Source organism: Tachysurus vachellii, chromosome 4 (genome assembly GCF_030014155.1).
Source record: "Tachysurus vachellii isolate PV-2020 chromosome 4, HZAU_Pvac_v1, whole genome shotgun sequence".
In the NCBI taxonomy this organism is placed as follows: domain Eukaryota; kingdom Metazoa; phylum Chordata; class Actinopteri; order Siluriformes; family Bagridae; genus Tachysurus; species Tachysurus vachellii.
The window spans coordinates 3,049,141-3,066,931 of NC_083463.1; the positions used below are offsets into that span (position 1 = coordinate 3,049,141).

Consider the following 17,791-nt stretch of genomic DNA (forward strand, 5'->3'; position numbering starts at 1 on the left):
TTTTTTAATTTCCTGAAAAATAACGGTTTTGGAGATACGAGGATTCCGACTGTCAGCAACGATATGCAACTATAGTAAAAATAATCTTTGGGACAAGAACCTTCAGGTATTTAAATCTATCTTGTTTCCATACATAAATGATTACCCATAATAAAAAACAAAAACTCATAAATACACTTTAAACAGGTGTACTAAAATTGCTAAGACTGTATAGCCAAATGCCATCAGTGATAAGATTCTTCCCCTTATTTTCCATATCTGATTGAATCCTTTACTATGAAACAACCACATGATTAAGGTTAACGTTATTGATATTTCTCTAATTTGTTGACAGTATAATGTTCCCAATAATCCTATAATAATTTTGAAACCAGGACGTCGATCACATATTAAATAAATACAGGCCAAAACCCAGACAGATACTAAAACTTACCTCTGTCCATGACTTTAGGCCATTTTCCATGCAACTGCTGCTTGAAGCTGTAGCATTGTCAGTGAAGTTAGATGCCATTTCAGATCAGTTGAAATTTAGAGATCAAAAATTTTGATCCTGGTTTCACAAAAATCTGCTTCTTAAAGCTTTGCTAGATTTAGTCTCACACAAGTGGTTCTTCAATGAAGAGTGACTGAGTGTGTGTCAGTGGTAGGTTTTATACTTTACGAATAAGCTGCTCTCTGCGTTCTTCACCTTGACCCCAGTGAATTTAAGACCTCCTCGAGCTGAAAAGTCGCAAACACCTTGCACATTGTACCCAACATTGCATGCATTTCACTGTTATTATTAAAGTTATTATAGTTCCTATTATAACAACAATAATCCACCACCATTTTATGATTATTCCCCAAATTGTCTCTACTAGATTCCAAGATTTTTCTTATATAAAACTTTTGATATTTTTTCGAAAGAGGTAAACGTCCTTACGAAGGTGGGCATATCCATATCAGATGTTCAAACATATTCCCTTTTCATTTTAGCTACTTGTTTATGCATTATAACGCCCCAGGCCCAATTCGGGCCTGCCGTTACAGGTTCCATATAAGTAGTGTAAAGAGTGTACAGATTTCTGCAAGTGTGGACAAAGACAGTCTTATCAACCAAACCACTAGCACAGTATTTTAGCATTTGATTCATAAGCATCATAATTAACACTCCTGAAGTGTGATTATACCCATATCCAGAGCAACTCACTCCTTCTTTATTAAAAGGAGATTCTCTATATGGTTGCCAGACCCACTCAATAAACAGTTTTGGTGGGAAATCACGTAAACTTTGACTTATGTTATACTCCTTTGGAACTTCTTTATTTGTTATATTCTTAACAGTTAGAATATCTATAAGATTTTCATATTCTACTGCATTTTGCTCTGTATGATTTAGGCATTGGGTTCTTACTCGAATTTGCATTTTCAGTCCACAGTGATATCCTGTTTTTAAATATTAACCAAGGACATGTTCCATTCTTTGTTCTATTTAATGGAATTCCATTCCATTTTAATTTGACTTTTTCTATTTCAGAATCATCTATTTTGAATGGCATATAACTAGTCCAGTTTGTTCCTGTAAAATAAGTATAACAATTGTTTTCCATCGTGTGACACACAACCGTCACGAACTTTAAATTGATGACGTACACAAGACTCTGGTTGTCTGTTCTTTATTTTATTCTCCACAGCAATGGTGATCATATCTGAGAAATACATCAAAATGTATAACACTGGGTGAAAACACTGCAGACATAAACCACTGAAATAAGAAAAACATAAAATAAACAAACTCACTCTCAAAAGGTAATTGTGTGTGTTTTCCATTTAGCTATCTGTAGCTACGTCGGCCACAGCACATTAAGTTAACCGCATGAGACACGAGGCACCAGAATAATTACTAACCAAAGATTCCATCAGACATATAAATCCATTCAACTCCTGTACATTTGATGTTAGTCAAGTGCCATCCTCCTGGCAACTGCCAAAACCCATCCATCAGATTGCCAGACAGAAAAGTGAGATTCATCACTCCAGAGAACTTGTCCACTGCTCTTGATTTTATACACCTGTGCCCAGTGAAGTGATTAGAATACCTGAATTCAATGATTTGGAGAGGTGTTCCAAAACTTTGGCAATACAGTGCATGTTAGCTTTCCAAAGTCAGATAGAATTCATTTACATAAGGTTTACCTAAGTCAGTGTTACTCATTGCACGGCTCGCGAGCCTCCTGCGGCTCGCCAAGCTTTAATATGCAGCTCGCATGGCAGTAAATAATACGATGATATGATCATGTGGTTAAAATGTATTTTTCATTTAAATAACATTAAAAACAATCAGGGAAGCATAGAAAAACGAATGTGCTCTATTACAAATAATAATATATATTTATATATTATTTGACTCGTCACTGACTCACTGTGTTCTGCACAATAGCCAGTTTTTGGCAGCCTGCCAGAAGCTAGTTTGTGTTTCATGCTAGTTAACAACTTGTGTTTACTGTACACACGGACTAAAAAATGGATCGATTTCTTATCAAACAATCCTGTGCACAAAATGAACAGCAACAAAGCAATGTGACAGTGACAAAAGAGGTAACTGATGGGGAGCATCCACATCATCGAGTAATTATTGTATTGCAATATTGTACATTGTATTTAAGCAGATTTTAAGCAAGCTATTTAAGACTGAATAACGGCATACTTTGGGGTGAAAGTGGCTCTCCTATTGACTTTGTCCTATCAGTGTGGCTCACATGAAAAAAATAGTGAAGACCACTGACCTAAGTAGTCTTTTATAAATTAGGCTAGAAATTTGGTGGTCTGAGGTAAGTAGCATTTGCTATTCCTACCTAATCTGAGATAATTTACATAGCATTCCCTATCTAGCATGACATGATTTACATTGGCTTTCCCAAACTAACATAAGGTAATTTACCTTGGCATTTGCTAGCTATTCTGAGAACATTTCCCTTTGTTTCACTAGTTGGTCTGAGGTCATTTATTGTACATTAGCATTCTCAATAGCCTTTGACATAACTTACCTTGTCTTTCACTAGGTAGCATGAAGTAACATAGATTTGCATTCACTAGCTAGTCAAATGCAAGTTATGTTAACATTCGCAATGTTATTCACTTCGTTGCATTATAAGTTGAAACTTACTAGACATACTATTTCTTCATCAGGGGATGATTGACGAATTCCTTGATGAAATAAATAAGGCTGACGCGGTAGACCTGGAACGGAATACGGACCTCCCAAAATGTTCTGCTGATTTGGAACATCAGAATGAAAATGAAAACCTAGTTGTAATTCAAGATGAACCATGTATTATGTCTAAAGTAATTTACTTTAGCATTTGCAGTGTAGTCTGACATAATTTAGGTAAGCATCTTAGCTAGTTTTAAGTGATTTCCCTTAGCTTTCTCAAGCTAATATGAGGTAATTTACTTATTATTTATTATCAACATTTTACTAGATAATAATGGTAATCTTCAAGAAGCCTTAACTATTAACTTGGGCCATTTTTTGCTGAAACCATCTTCTAATTACGTACGTGTAACTTGCGCTAATACAGTATAACCACGTAAGGTTAATATATAATTTGCATCGAGGTCCTGATCGGATTGCTTTAATGGCTTGATTCAGAATCATGGTTCACAACATATTTACATGTAATTTTAGATAAAGTTCCAGATTTGAAAGATAAAGATTAGTATATGCCTACATATGTCATTTTTTAAAACAAAAATGATAAATACATGCCTTCATGAAAACTATACATTTACCCACTATGCAAACAAATTTGCATCACTAATGGCATACGTTGTTTGGAAAAAAACAATTCATGTACACTTTTCGTTTCAAGTGCTTAAAATTAATTAATGTTAATTACTCACTTGAAACCTGCTTCTCCCGTTCCAAGTCCATAATGGCAGCCAGAAAACGTGTCGATGCTGATAATGAGAAAGGAAACCCCGTAGATCCATGTGGCTCATGCGTGCGCAATTCAATTAAAAAATGTTTGTTCGTGCAACTTTGTTAATGATGTTGCTATAACATTTTGTGAAATATTGTTGAACCAACATGTATTTGTATATAGACTCACTTTATTCACAATTCCTATTATCTGTTTGCTGAACAAAGGGTCATTTTATTTTTTACAGTGTACAATTCTCAGTGGCAGGTTCTTACTGGGCAATACAAGAAGGATGGGTGGTGTTTATTTACAGTTGACACTTCTTTAGGTGATAATGATGTCTGCAATGAGAGCAGCAGGAAGATGGTGCAAGCGAGCTTAGAACTTAGAAATTATTGCAAATTGAAGGCTAATAATGGAAAAGAAAAAGATGGAAAAAATGTAATGAAACAGGCTAATATATCTCTCATGCTGTGCTATGTAGCTATTGCTGATGCTACTACATTGATTACCTGTGGCATATATAACATACAGTTTTGTATGTTGACTGGTTTTATCTTTCCACTGAATTCTGTTAGTTGATAAACTGTACATGTGCATAACAAAATGTGCATAATGAAGTGCATTCATTGTGTTTTACAGTGTGTGTGTAATATTTTATTTAGATATACCAGTTTATTGTAAAATTATATTCATTCATTCATCTTCTACCGCTTATCCGAACTACATCGGGTCACGGGGAGCCTGTGCCTATCTCAGGCGTCATTGGGCATCAAGGCAGGATACACCCTGGACGGAGTGCCAACCCATCGCAGGGCTAAAATTATATTATTTTGTGTTATTTTATTATATTGTTATTTATTTTATAACATTTATTTGTAAAATTTGAAGTGTCACTGACAATACTAGAGGTGATATATTCATGAAAAAAGGTATTACATACAAATAAAAACAGAAAAGTGAAATGAATTAATAAGTTAATTCATTTCACTTTTCTGTTTTTATTTGTATGTAATATCTTTTTATTTTCCCAGCCCAAAACACATCAGCAGAACGAGACAGAGGTTTTTAAACTTGTCAACTTCATAACTTTTTTCAAACAATTCTTTTTTATAATAAAAACAACAAACAAAAACCTTCTCATTTATTCTAACTTCAGGATGTACTTTGAAGAAGAGAGTTTTCTCTGGTTGACAAAACAAGACCTCAGCCATTTCTTCTGTACCAGGATGGCATGAGGATACTGCTGACACATATCCTGTAACTCCTACAGAGAGAGCAAACACAAATAACTTGTCAGAGCACTGGACCGGCAGCGCAACAAATATTGGGTACAATGATTATTAGGGAAAAAAATTAAATAAAATATATATATATATTTATCAAATTTAATTGCAGGAAGTATCTTTATATTTACAGAAAATCCCTGTGGGAAAAAGAAATTATATTATTAAACAAACCGGGATGAGTCTGAATTAATAAAGAAATGTATATCTGTATGAAATCTGATCTGTTCCACGTGCATTTCTTTAGTTATAAAGATTATAATTCAGTTATAATTATATAGTAAAGTAAAAAAAAAAATTGCCATTAGATGATTGTGTGTAAATGATCTTTTTACAGCCCTGAACCTTACGGATTTTCGGACAAAATCTTCTCATCCTGGTGTAAAAAAAAAAGAAAAGAAAGAAAGTAATAAAGTAATAAAGAAAGAAAGAAAGATGTAGAAAGGTGTTAACATGGAGCTCCTGTTCATGTTATCTAACGTGTTAAATATTAGCAGTTAAAGAAACAATAACAAAGAGTTCCTTGTTTACTGTATTGTTCTTTAAGTGTAATAATAATTAAAGAGTAAAACACTTTATACCTGGATATGAGCTGGACTTTCCGCCTCAGCTACTATGTGAGTGACCTGTGAGCTCATGAGGTCTTCTTTATCTCCGTCATACGTATAGAGGGGTTAAGGAGGAATGGAGAGAAAGTGGATCGTTGTCTACAAACCCAGGACACTGGAAAGGACAGGTCAACAAGCGGGAAGAAAAGACAGACAATTTACCAGAAATGTGTTTTTTTTTTTGGTGTCTGGTGTTAGTCAGAAGTTAATGATTTTCATGCAGATTTAAATTGTTTCATTGCTTTAATAGAAACTTTCAATTTCCCAACAAACACCAACAACGGATGCAGAGTCAAAAAGATTCTCCTGGGCCTCTAGGATTTATTTGTTTGTACTGTTGGAAAAGGTCCAAGTTAGTCATGTAGTGATAGTATTGGAGTGCTGAGCTTTTTATTTTATTATTATTTTATTTCTTTATTTTTTGAAATTTATGCTTGTCATAATTTGCAGCACAGACATATGACAAACCTCTTGTTTGTTGCTGATTTGGAGTTCCCTTTCGAGGAAACTCGACGCTGCGTCAGGGCTGACGCTATGGGAACGCTTCTGTGAGGAAGTTGTGTCTGAAGCTCTGTGCGCAAACACGCCAATTTAATATCTCGGGAAGGACACGTGATGAAGTGATTACGTGCCAGTAAGTCCATATAAGGGCATCTACGTCACATTACTCCAGGTTCTTTGTCTTCAGGAAGCGCTCTGTGTATGCGTGTCGATTGTTTGTCCTGTCTGTCAAGTGCAGGGAGAGAAAAAAAAATATATTGTAGGGAAAGCTAGGTGAGAAAAATTGTTGCAATCTAAGCATTTTAAGAGATGCGTGTATCCGTCCCCCCGCTTTATCACGGGGACGACACGCACTATCTTTGCATTGTTTGTTTGGGAGAGGAGCATGCCCGGTCGGCTCTTGAGGGAGCCCGCTGCATGCATTGTGAAGGATTCCCTCTGCATACTCTCCGATCCCGCCTGGCTATATTTTCAGCTTCGGCTGCGCCTCGTAGTGGGTCCCACGTCCGCCGAGGCGGCGTGGCGGCTTCGATCATGGGGTTCGCAGGTTGAGTTAGCGGAAGTGGAAAAACAGACGGGTATTTCCCTTTCTCTTGCCCTCTCCCCTGACTCCGTTCGCTCAGTTTCGGGAGCTCGCGTTGCGATTTCTCCCGACCCGGAAGTGAGCATGCCGCTTTCCGCGTCAGCTCTGAGGAGCTCAATGCAGGTGGGGAAGGGCTTTCCCCATCTTAATAGCCAAGACAATCAGTGGCATTCAAGGAGCTCCTCGAGACGGTGACACGCACTGTGTCTAGGTTAAAATCAGAGGGCGTTAATGTCATCCATTCTAAGCTAGACAACAGCTTTCTAACTTCAGGCCACCTTCACGCAGGCGGCAGCCGTTTTTCCCAGACCTCCATGCTGAGGTTTTGAGGTCTTGAAGAAATCCATTTTCAGCACGTATTTTTTTCTCCATCTAAGCCTTGTAGGACTGTTGGCAGTAGGCCAAGCAGGTGTGGCCCTGCACACCATGGCAGTTTTGCAGGCCTACCAGGCTGACCTGCTGACAGAGCTCGACGGTGGCCAGGGGTTGGGACCTCAGGTGGTATCTGAGCTCCACCGAGCCACTGACTTTGCGCTCCGTGCCGCAAAGCAGATGGCCGTGCAACGTCTGTGCTGGTTGCCACAGAGAGGCACCTGTGGCTCAATTTAACTGATATTAAACATAAGGATAGGTCCTCTCTCCTGGATGCCCCGGTGGCACCTCAGGGCTTGTTTGGTGATGCAGTGAGTACTGTCGTGAGGTTGACACCTCTATCAGACAACTACAGGATCCAGTTCTCCTCCCGTCTTCTGTGTTTTCAGGATGTCTTGCCCACAATCGTTGGCAGGCACCAGGCGGTGTTCCTCCAAGAGGAACTTCTCTTGCTCCTTAGGAAAGGGGCCATAGAGCATGTTCCCCTCCCTGAGCGGGATTCTGGCTTTACAGCTGATATTTCGAAAAAGATTGTTCCCAAGAAAGATGTGGGGCTGTGTCCGATTTTGTACTGAATTTTGAACATCCATGTACTGAATTACCTGGACGACTGGCTCATTCTGGCTCAGTCGAAGGCTATGGCGGCCAGTCATCGAGATGCTGTGCTTGCCCATATGAGGTCTCCAGGCCTCAGGTTAAACCCAGAAAAGTGTGTGCATTCTCCTTCTCAGAGAACCACCTTTCTGGGGATAGTTTGGGACTCCACCACAATGCGGACCCCTATATCTCATGGAACATAAACTGATGTGGGCTGTGTTTCTGAGGGTTTCTGAGATGAGGGCTGTGTTTCTAACATTGAAACACTTTCTTCCACACCTCAGGGACTGCCATGTCTTATTAAAGACAGACAGCACTGTGGTGGTTCCCTATATCAATCAGCAGGGCGGTCTGCGTTTGCACCCCCTTTTCAGGCTGGCACAGCAGATTCTGCTCTTGGCAGAGACCAGGTTCCTTTCGCTGAGAGCGATTTTCATTCCAGGGCATGTAAATTGGGAAGCAGACTTCCTGTCGAGGCAGGTGCTGAGGCCCGGGGAGTGATGTCTCCACCCCCATGTGGTGGAGCGAATTTGGCAGATTTTCGGTCAGGCGGCAGTGGATCTGTTCACCTCCAAGGAGTCAAGAAGGCCCTTTTGGGCCTGGATGCCTTGGTATGGACGTGGCCGAGGCTCCGTCTGTACGCCTTCCCCCCAGTAGCTCTGCTCCTGCAAGTCCTAGCCAGAGTGCACCACGACCGGGTCAACCTTCTCCTAATTGCCCCACGTTGGCCCTCTCGAGTTGATTCATTGTCCTAGCCTCTCTCCTGAACTGCACTCAATGGGAGGTTCCCATCAGGGAGGATCTCCTCTCTCAGGTGCAGGGGGCAATCCTATACCCCCGCCCCGGGATGTGGATGCTTCGGGTCTGGCCCCCAAGTGGGACCAGTTCCTAGAGGTAGGCCTCTCATCTGAGGTGACTGAGACTCTACTGAATGCTAGGGCTTCCTCCACTAGGAAGCTATATGCTCTGAAGTGGAGGCTTTTTCGCCTCTGGTGCGATGAACACAGTCAGGATCCAGTTCAGTACAGTGCTGGAGTTCCTGCAGTCTTGTTTTTCTCGGGGCCTGTCCCCCTCTACTTTAAAGGTGTACGTGGCCGCCATCGCTGCAAACCACGAGCCTGTCCTTGGGGCCTCCTTGCGTAGGCACCCTCTGGTCTCTCGCTTTCTGCGTTGTGTCAGGCGGCTGAGGCCTTCCTGCAGACCGCGCAGACCATGGAGTCAGCCTCTGAGAAGTTTCTGACCCTGAAGTTGGCTCTGCTCCTAGCCTTGGTCTCTCTCAAAAGAGTGAGGGATTTACAGGCCTTGTCGATCGCCCCACTGGCTTCTGCACCCCAGGGCAGGATATGTCCCTAAGGTGCCCAGGATGGCTGGCTATCCATAATACTGTGGGCCTACTGTCCCCCACCCCATGAGTCGGCGGAACAGGAGAGGCTGCATTTGCTTTGCCCAGTAAGGGCCTTGAGGACTTATGTCCACTGCTGTAGCTCGTGGAGTAACTCCTCCGCCCTTTTTGTCTGTTTTGGGGGCCGGAATAAGGGTAATCCGGTTTCCAGGCAGCGCCTGGCGCACTGGGTGGTGGAGGCCATTAGCTCAGGCCTATAAGGTGCACGGTCTTGCCTTGCCTCTCGGCATCAGGGCTCACTCCATTAGGAGTATTGCCTCGTCCAGTGCCTTGGCCAGGGGTGTCCCCCTTGATGATATTTGTGCTACGGCAGGTTGGTCCTCTCCACACACCTTTATCAGGTTCTATAACCTGTACTCCGACCCCACTCCAGGGTCCCAGGACCTGCAGGGCCATTGATGGTCTGTTCCCAGTCTGCTCATGTGGGAACTACACCAGGTTACATATGTAACCCGGTTCCCTGAGAAGGGAACAAGATGCTGCGTCGCTGGCCACGTCCCGGGTATCCTCTAGCACTTCCTTCAGACAAGTAGAAGCTGGAGCAATGTGACGTAGATGCCCTTATATGGACTTACTGGCGCGTAATCACTTCGTCACGTGTCCCTCCCGAGCCATTAAATTGGCGTGTTGGCACACAGAGCTTCAGACCCAACTTCCTCACAGAAGCGTTCCCATACCGTCAGCCCTGATGCAGCGTCTCGTTCCCTACTCGGGGAACCGGGTTACATACGTAACCTGGTGTAGTTTTCCTTCAAGCAGCTCTGTGATTGCGCTAAAGGTGGCTGGTCCTGTTTCAAACCTGTTCTACTCGCATTAAAATAATCATTCACAAAATGTTCTCATACCACAGAACAACTGCGAGACATTTATACAAGCCGGGAAATGTAGTGTGTCCTTGACAGTGTTTGGACTGAGCTTCTTCTCAATTTCTGACATAAAAAAAAGACAGAGCTAAAAGGATATGCGATGAGGTGGCGTGTGAGTTGCTTTCTCTCTGTCGCTCCGATGTTGTAGAAGAACACACTGACTCCTCTCATAAAGTTAGGTAAACCGCACCACTGCGTCATCCCGGAAGCTTCCGGTGGACTGGTCGTTGGGCTTGAGGTAGACGGGGTCTCTGTGTCTGGAGACGGAGTCCTCGTGGTGGACTGAAAGGCTGGATGCTTGTAGTAGTATCTAATGTTTATGTTAATGTTGAACACACAAAGGATTATGATGCTTAACACTCAGTTAAAAAAAAGACCTAGCTCATGCTAGTGAAAGAGGCGGAGCTTATGTGTAACGTAGCGTTGTGTTCAAATCCTCCTGAGAAATTGGTATGGAATTTATGAGATGTGAAGTCGTAATTATGAGGTCAGGTGCATTCCAGTCGCCTCCGTCGGAGCGAGATGGAGGTGAACTTTCAGTTAATTAGCTACTAAAAATACAGCAAGGTTGTTAACTCGACTTCTAGAAAAAGAAATACAACAATGCGTTCAGGTGTGTTTCACTTTTTTATGTTCTTTGCTGTAAACGTTACGTATTGTAATCTCTGTAAATATTAGCCAGTTTGCTTGTACTTCAGTAACTAGCTTTGTAAACCAAACACAGAGGAAATAACTGAAATATCTGAGCTTCTTTTCTGTGAAAGGCTGGGAAACTCTGAGCTTAAAGAAAATCCTGCTCATAATTACGACTTTGTGGTGGTGTTCATGTGTGTTCCACTCGTAAATATAATATTTTCATCATGGCTTTTGTGAGAGTAATTTATAATTACTATTATTGTAAAAACATATTTTTGGTACTATTCTGTCTTACAGATGCGTGTGGAAGGATACATGAAGGTGGGAATGCCTCGCGAGGCTAAGTGCTTGCGTATCAGTCTCTCAGTGCCGTACCAGTTGAAGTCTTTAGTGGTTTCCCCGATTCGTGGAAGGTGGACGCTTGCTGGAAAAAGAACCGGATAAAGAAATACTGCATCAACACTCTAAAACTTTAGATATGTCTCTCTTCAAAGTTTTCCCGTCTGTATGATTACGATCTTATGTCTTAACATTTACAAAAATATCACTGTTCCCTTTGGCTCTGAACATTTAAAATAAATAATTTGAAGTGAGCATTTATGAGCAGGATCTTTACCATTATTGGCCTTGGCAGTTCTGTAGATCTTCTTGAGCCCCTCCTCCAGGGCAGCGAGGCTAATCCCTGACAGCTTGTTGCTTTTATATCTCCTTTGTGCCACGATCAGAGTCACCTGTAGTGACATGAGTGTAACAGACGTGTGTTTACAGGATGGGAATATCGAACAGCTCACAGGGTTAAAGGACTGCAAGCAAAAGCGGTACAAGTCACACAGTCACATGCCTGTCTTCAGTGTGAAATGATCTTACTGTGTCAGCTGAGCATATAAAAAAATAATAAATAAGACAAGCTGCTGCTTTGGTGCGTACTGGAGTGTCTTCATACTGAAGAAGTTTGTTTTCACACAGGGACGTAATGTAATCTCTCTCAATATAGAAAGAAAGAAAGAAAGAAAGAGAAAGAAAGAAATTCATTTTAAAAAAGTGGTAGAAAGAAAGAAAGAAAGAAAGAAAGAAAAGAAAGAAAGAAGAGTGTAGAAATGTCGAGTTGAAATACTGAGAGCGATGGACAGTATGGTGTAGTGTATTTAAGTGTTTAAGTGTGACCCTTCCTGGGGGCGGGGCTTATTGTGAATCCCACACAGACAAAAGGAAAGTGAGCTCAGACCTGAGTCCCACAGTGCAGTGTCCTGGTTGAGGTCAGGTGACAGTGGGAGGTTTACTGCATGTAATGTACAGAAACTGAGCAGAGCAGCAGAGATTTTTTTTTAAATCCCATGCACACCTCGAACACAGAGGACAAAGAGCAGAAGATGCTGAGAAACAAGGAGCTGGTTGAGTTATGACTCACAAAGTCTTTTCCGCTCGCTCTCGACTGCTTGTCGTCGATGGGAATCAGCAGCACGTTCCCGATATCCAGGTCTGAAACGGAGTATCAGGTGTGTTAATCTGGAGACATCGCTGATTACGAGTCTCTGAAGGAACTCGACTTTTTTCTTACCGAACATGCGTCCGGCCATTTCATACTGATTCTTCACCTCCACTGAACGGCGCAAGAGAGCTGTAAACAAGCCACCATTTCCCCACTTTCCAGAATCATCTACACACACACACACACGCTTAAAAAAATTCATATCTTCAAAAGGACTGTGTCTTTCATGTGAGCAGCCTTGTGTGTTTTTAATCAATAAATATGCAATTTATATTTAAAATCCTGAAAAATTAGAAAATACTGTATAATAATAATAATAATTAATAATAATAATGTCATATTCTTCTGCAAACAATATCTATTTATAGATGACATTTTTTGTATTTATGTTTTTTATATTCCTATCTGCTCTATATCAGAAGAAAGAAAGAAAAAATAACAAGAAAGAAAGTAAGGAGGACAGAAAGGAAAAGTAAATAGACATTAAGGGACACATTTTACACACATTTAAAACTTGATTAAATGCCACTGATGACTCATCATGGATACTGTTACTATGGCAACATCAGATATTTTGGCATGTTTTTTCTTCACATACCCACACAGTGAACGATGATGGCGTCCTCGCTCTCAGCCTGAGGGTGTGTGACATCACCGCTCACAAACTGAATATCCGAGTCTGCTAAGGTCACATTGCTGTTGTCCTCTTCTTCATCATAATCATTCTCATCTTCATCCTCACCTTCGCTATCAGCAGAGGGCAGGGACAGGGATTTATAGCCACATGATGCCCACAAATCCATCCTGAAACACACACACACAGTAAAATTACAGAAAGAAAGAAAGAAAGAAAGAAAGAAAGAAAGAAAGAAAGAAAGAAAGAAAGATTTTCTATTTTCACAAGAGTTTGTTTTTCCTAAAGGTAAATGGCATAGTGTAATGTCTTTTTAGGTAATTATCTCAATGTGCACCATTTACTATATTGTTTCATAAAAAAAAGACAAAATCCCTTTTCATGAGTTTTAGAGATTTTAAGGTCTCTGTATCATGATTATAAAACCATAATAAGAAGAAAATCTTAGATTAATTATCTCTCATAAACCATCTATTATCTCATTTTGTCTCAAAAAAGAATCTTGTTAAAATGAAAACGTAACTTCTGCTTATGTCAATTTTCCATTTTCACAAGATTTTTCCTAAAGTAAACATGATGTGAGATCTTTTTTTAGGTATCTCATGCACAAATTTTAATATCTTGCTTTCTTTCAGAAAAAAAAAAAAATATTGTTGGAAAATGACAAATTATCTCATGCGATAATTTCCCAAATTCATGAAAATTGTTTTCCCTAGATCAACAAGAAAACAAACAAAACAAAATAAATAGATAAATGAGATAAAAGTAAAAATTAATATATTAATATAAACCGAAAAAGACCAAAAAAGCAAATGAAAACAAAACCAAAGCTCTTTATTCAGTCAGAGGATTAAAAACAACAGGATTCCTCAGTGTAGATCAGACCCTGTACTCACCTGGCTCATGACCCTGACTCTATGTGCTCTCTGGACTCGCCTGGTCCATCCTGAAGCTTTACATCATGCCTCTCTGCTGCTGAGACTTTGGCCAGATTGTGGTGTTGTTACCACTCGGGTCCCCTAAAGAGTGCTATAGACTGTTCTACCTGGATGGTTGTGTCAGTCTAAGGTTCTCAGCTTTTGGTGAATAATTTCACTTAGATACTATAGACTTAGAGCTAAAAACACGTCCTGATCCACACACTCACACTCAGCTAGTGCTGTATGACCTTAGAGAATCTCTTAGAGCATTTCTTCAGTGTTCCCTCAAAAAGTCACACGAAAAGACAATCAAATATTCACATAAATGTGAGGTGTGTACTCACTTCTGTAAGATACTATAATTATGAACAAATAATTACATCTTTTTTTTCTTCTACTTTTGTTTTTTCCTGTTAGGGGTCACCACAGCAAACCATCTGTTCCATCTACTGTAACTCTATCCTCGGCATCTTCTACTCTCGCACCAATTACCTTCATGTCCTCATTTAACACATCCATACGTCTCCTCTTTGTCCATCCTCTTGACATCCTCCATCTCCAACATCCTTCTACCAATATAACCATCTTCCTCCTCTGTACATGTCCAAACCATCTCAATCTAGTCTCTCTGACCTTGTCCCCAAAACAGCCAACCTGAGCCGTTTCTCTGATGTGCTCGTTCCTAATCCTGTCCATCCTCGTCACTCCTAAAGAGCTCTGCTCACCCTCCGGCTCCACTTACTTCATCTTCCCTGACTGCAGAAGACTTTGATTCTTTCTACCAGGAGAAGATTGAGGAAATCTGCCGGACCTTCACTTCAGCCCCGACTGCACTTACATCTCACAGTATGGATTCCCCCACTACTTCATTGTCGCATTTCTCAACTGTAGCAGCAGAAGAGATTTTACAACTCATCCTGTCTGCAATCCTACCACCTGCCCATTGGATCCACTCCCTTCCACTATGATCCAGACCATCTCGCAAGACATTCTGCCCTTCATTACCACTATCATCAATAGATCGATAGCATCTGGTCAGGTACCAACTACTTTCAAGAGAGCAATGGTTATTTCCATCCTAAAGAAACCTGCTCTGGATCCATCAGACATCAGTAACTACAGACCGGTATCACTTCTCTCGTTTCTTTAAAAAATTCTTGAACGCATTGTCTATAATCAACTGTCTGTCTATCTCTCACAGAACAACCTCCAAGATCCCAAACAGTCTGGCTTTAAAGCAGCTCATTCCACAGAGACAGCCCTTCTGGATGTCTCTGAGAAACTACATGTTGTTAGACCAGCCAAACTGTCATTCATTCTTATCCTCCTTGACCTTTCAGCAGCGTTTGATACCACAACCACAAGACTCTCTTGTCCACCCTCAGGAGTCTTAGGATTTGTGGATCAGCTTGGGAATGGTTCACTTCCTACCTGGAAGGACGCTGGAGAGGAGCATGTCTGCATCAGGTAACATGGAGGGGAGTGACATCTGCTCCACTGGTGACTCTCCACTGGTGTCCCACAGGGCTCAGTAATTGGTCCTCTTCTTTTCTCCCTGTATACTCACTCTCTTGGTGAAGTTATTTCCTCACATGGGTTCTCTTACCACTGCTTTTCCTCTCATGTTGCTAATGTGACTCGCGCATGTCGCTTTCTTCTCTACAATATTAGAAGGATTCGGCCATTTTTGTCCACACAGGCTGCTTGTACAGGAACCTGTTCAGTCTCTTGTCATTTCAAGACTGGATTACTTCAACGCACTGCTGGCAGGTCTACCTATGAATGCAAGGTAGACCTGCCACCATGCTGCTGCGATCCCTCCACTGGCTTCCGGTAGCTGCACGCATGAGATTCAAAACACTGATGCTGGCCAAAAATGGACCAGCTCCCTCTTACCTCAAAGCTCTCATCACTCCTCGCACTTCACCCCGCACCCTCCGATCTACCAGCACTGCTTGACTGGTTCCACCATCTCTCAGGGTAAGAGGCAAGTATACTACAAGACTCTTCTCTGTTCTGGCACCAAGGTGGTGGAATGAACTTCCCCTAGAGGTCCGGACAGCAGAGTCACTGGCTTTTTTAAACGCGGTTGAAGACCTACTTATTCATGAAACACTTCAACTAGCACTTCTTTCCCTATCTTTTGCATTTATTAAAAAAAAAAAAAAAAAAAACTTTTTCATTGTAACTTTGAAAAATGTTTTTAACTCATGGTATCTTAAGCATGTAACCTAGTGAGTCAGCATTAAAGTATCCAATGTTAGAGGTTTAAGCACTTATGTACGTCGCTCTGGATAAAGGCGTCAGCCAAATGCTGTAAATGTAAATGTAAAGAGAACCTCAACATCCTCATCTCTGCTACCGCCATCTCTGCATCATGTCTTTTCCTCACTGCTACAGTCTCTAACACATACAGCAGAGCTGCTCTCACTACTGCCTTGTACACCTTTCTTTTGACTCTTGCTGACACTCTTCTATCACACTCAACACTCCTGACACTTTTCTCCACCCACTTCAACCCGCCTGCACTCGCCTCTTCATATACATGTATTCTGTCTTACTATGACTGACTTTCATTCCTCTTCTTTTCAGAGCAGACCTCCACCTTTTCAGGTGTTCCTCCAACTGCTCCCTACTCTCACTACAGCTCACAATGTCATCCACAAACATCATTGTCCATGGTGATTGGTGTCTGACTTTATATGTCAACCTGTCCATCACCATAGCAAACAAGAAGGGACTCAAACCTTGATCTCATCTGTCTGACCTACAGCACATCTCACCGCTGTCTACTATGCAGTGCAGCTCCTTCTGACCATCTCTGTACTTCTCCATTAACAATCTCAGAGCAAAAATTGAATCAGTTGTGCTTTTTCTGGTCATAAAGCCATACTGCTGCTCACAAATATCTGTGTTATATCAAATATAACTTCCTTTCTCAGCCTAGCTTCCACTACTCTTTCCCAAAACTTTATTGTGTGGCTCATCAAATTTATGCCTCTGTAGTTTCTACAACTCTGCACATTGTTCTTAAAGATCGGCACTAGAACACCTCTCCTCCATTCCTCATGTATCTGAAAAATCTTGTTGATCTCTTCGAGAAACATCCACACCTCCACAGGTACTTCATCTGGACCAATATCCTTTCCACTCTTGATTCACCTCAGAGCCTTGCTCACCTCATCCTATCCAATCTTTCCTATTTCCTGCTCTACAATATTCGCCTCCTCCCCACTTCTTTCCCTCTTATTTTTCTCGTTCATCAACTCCTCAAAATACTCAGTCCATTTTCTCTGCACACTCTCCTTGCCTGTTAGTACCAGTTAGTTTCCATCTCTATCTTTAATCACCATTATCCTTTTCAACGTTCACCACTTGGTCTTCTTTTCTGTCTTCTTCTTCCTGACCACCGGAGACATCTTACACATCACCATCAGATGCTGCCTGGCTACATCACCATCTGCCCTTCTAGGTTCCTTTCCTTAACACCAAACCTGCCCATCACCTCCTCATCACCTCTGTTCCCCTCACCAACATGTCTGTTGAAGTTTGCTCCAATCACTACTCTCTCCCATCCTGAATACTCTCCATCACCTCATCTAACTCACTCCAGAATCTCTCCTTCTCTTCTAACTCACAGCCTACTTGTGGAGCATAACCACTGACCACATTCAACATCACTTCAAACTGATGACCCTGTCTGACCCTCTTTTCACCTCTAAACATTCCTTACAATCTCATCCTCTAGGATGCACACCATAATAAAATAGTTTGTATCTCCCTCCAGTACTTTGTTAAATAATTACATTTAGCAAATAAATAATGAATAATTACGTTTAATATATAAATTAATAACAAATAATGTATATTAATAATGAATAAATAAATGTATAGTACATAAATAAAGTGTTAAAGTGTGCTTTAACTCTCTTCATTTGAATATATTGTCTTCTGGTAAAGTAGGTTCCTGACTTTTGTATACTATATTTTTATAT

The 17,791-nt window shown here is 41.1% G+C and overlaps 1 protein-coding gene across 1 annotated transcript in view; it reads right to left on the bottom strand.

Annotated features, from left to right (window-relative positions):
- Positions 1-3,906: 3,906 nt before the first annotated feature.
- The window catches only part of LOC132844197 (chromodomain-helicase-DNA-binding protein 1-like), a 43,210-nt gene continuing 29,325 nt past the window's right edge, over positions 3,907-17,791 (bottom strand). Inside the window, exons 18-25 of the mRNA XM_060867405.1 lie at positions 12,841-13,046; positions 12,312-12,410; positions 12,162-12,232; positions 11,370-11,484; positions 11,069-11,177; positions 10,215-10,427; positions 5,770-5,851; positions 3,907-5,169 (exon numbers count right to left, since the gene is read on the bottom strand). Of these exons, the coding sequence (XP_060723388.1) occupies positions 5,047-5,169; positions 5,770-5,851; positions 10,215-10,427; positions 11,069-11,177; positions 11,370-11,484; positions 12,162-12,232; positions 12,312-12,410; positions 12,841-13,046 (1,018 nt within the window). The 3' untranslated portion in view covers positions 3,907-5,046. The remainder of the gene's footprint in view (positions 5,170-5,769; positions 5,852-10,214; positions 10,428-11,068; positions 11,178-11,369; positions 11,485-12,161; positions 12,233-12,311; positions 12,411-12,840; positions 13,047-17,791) is intronic.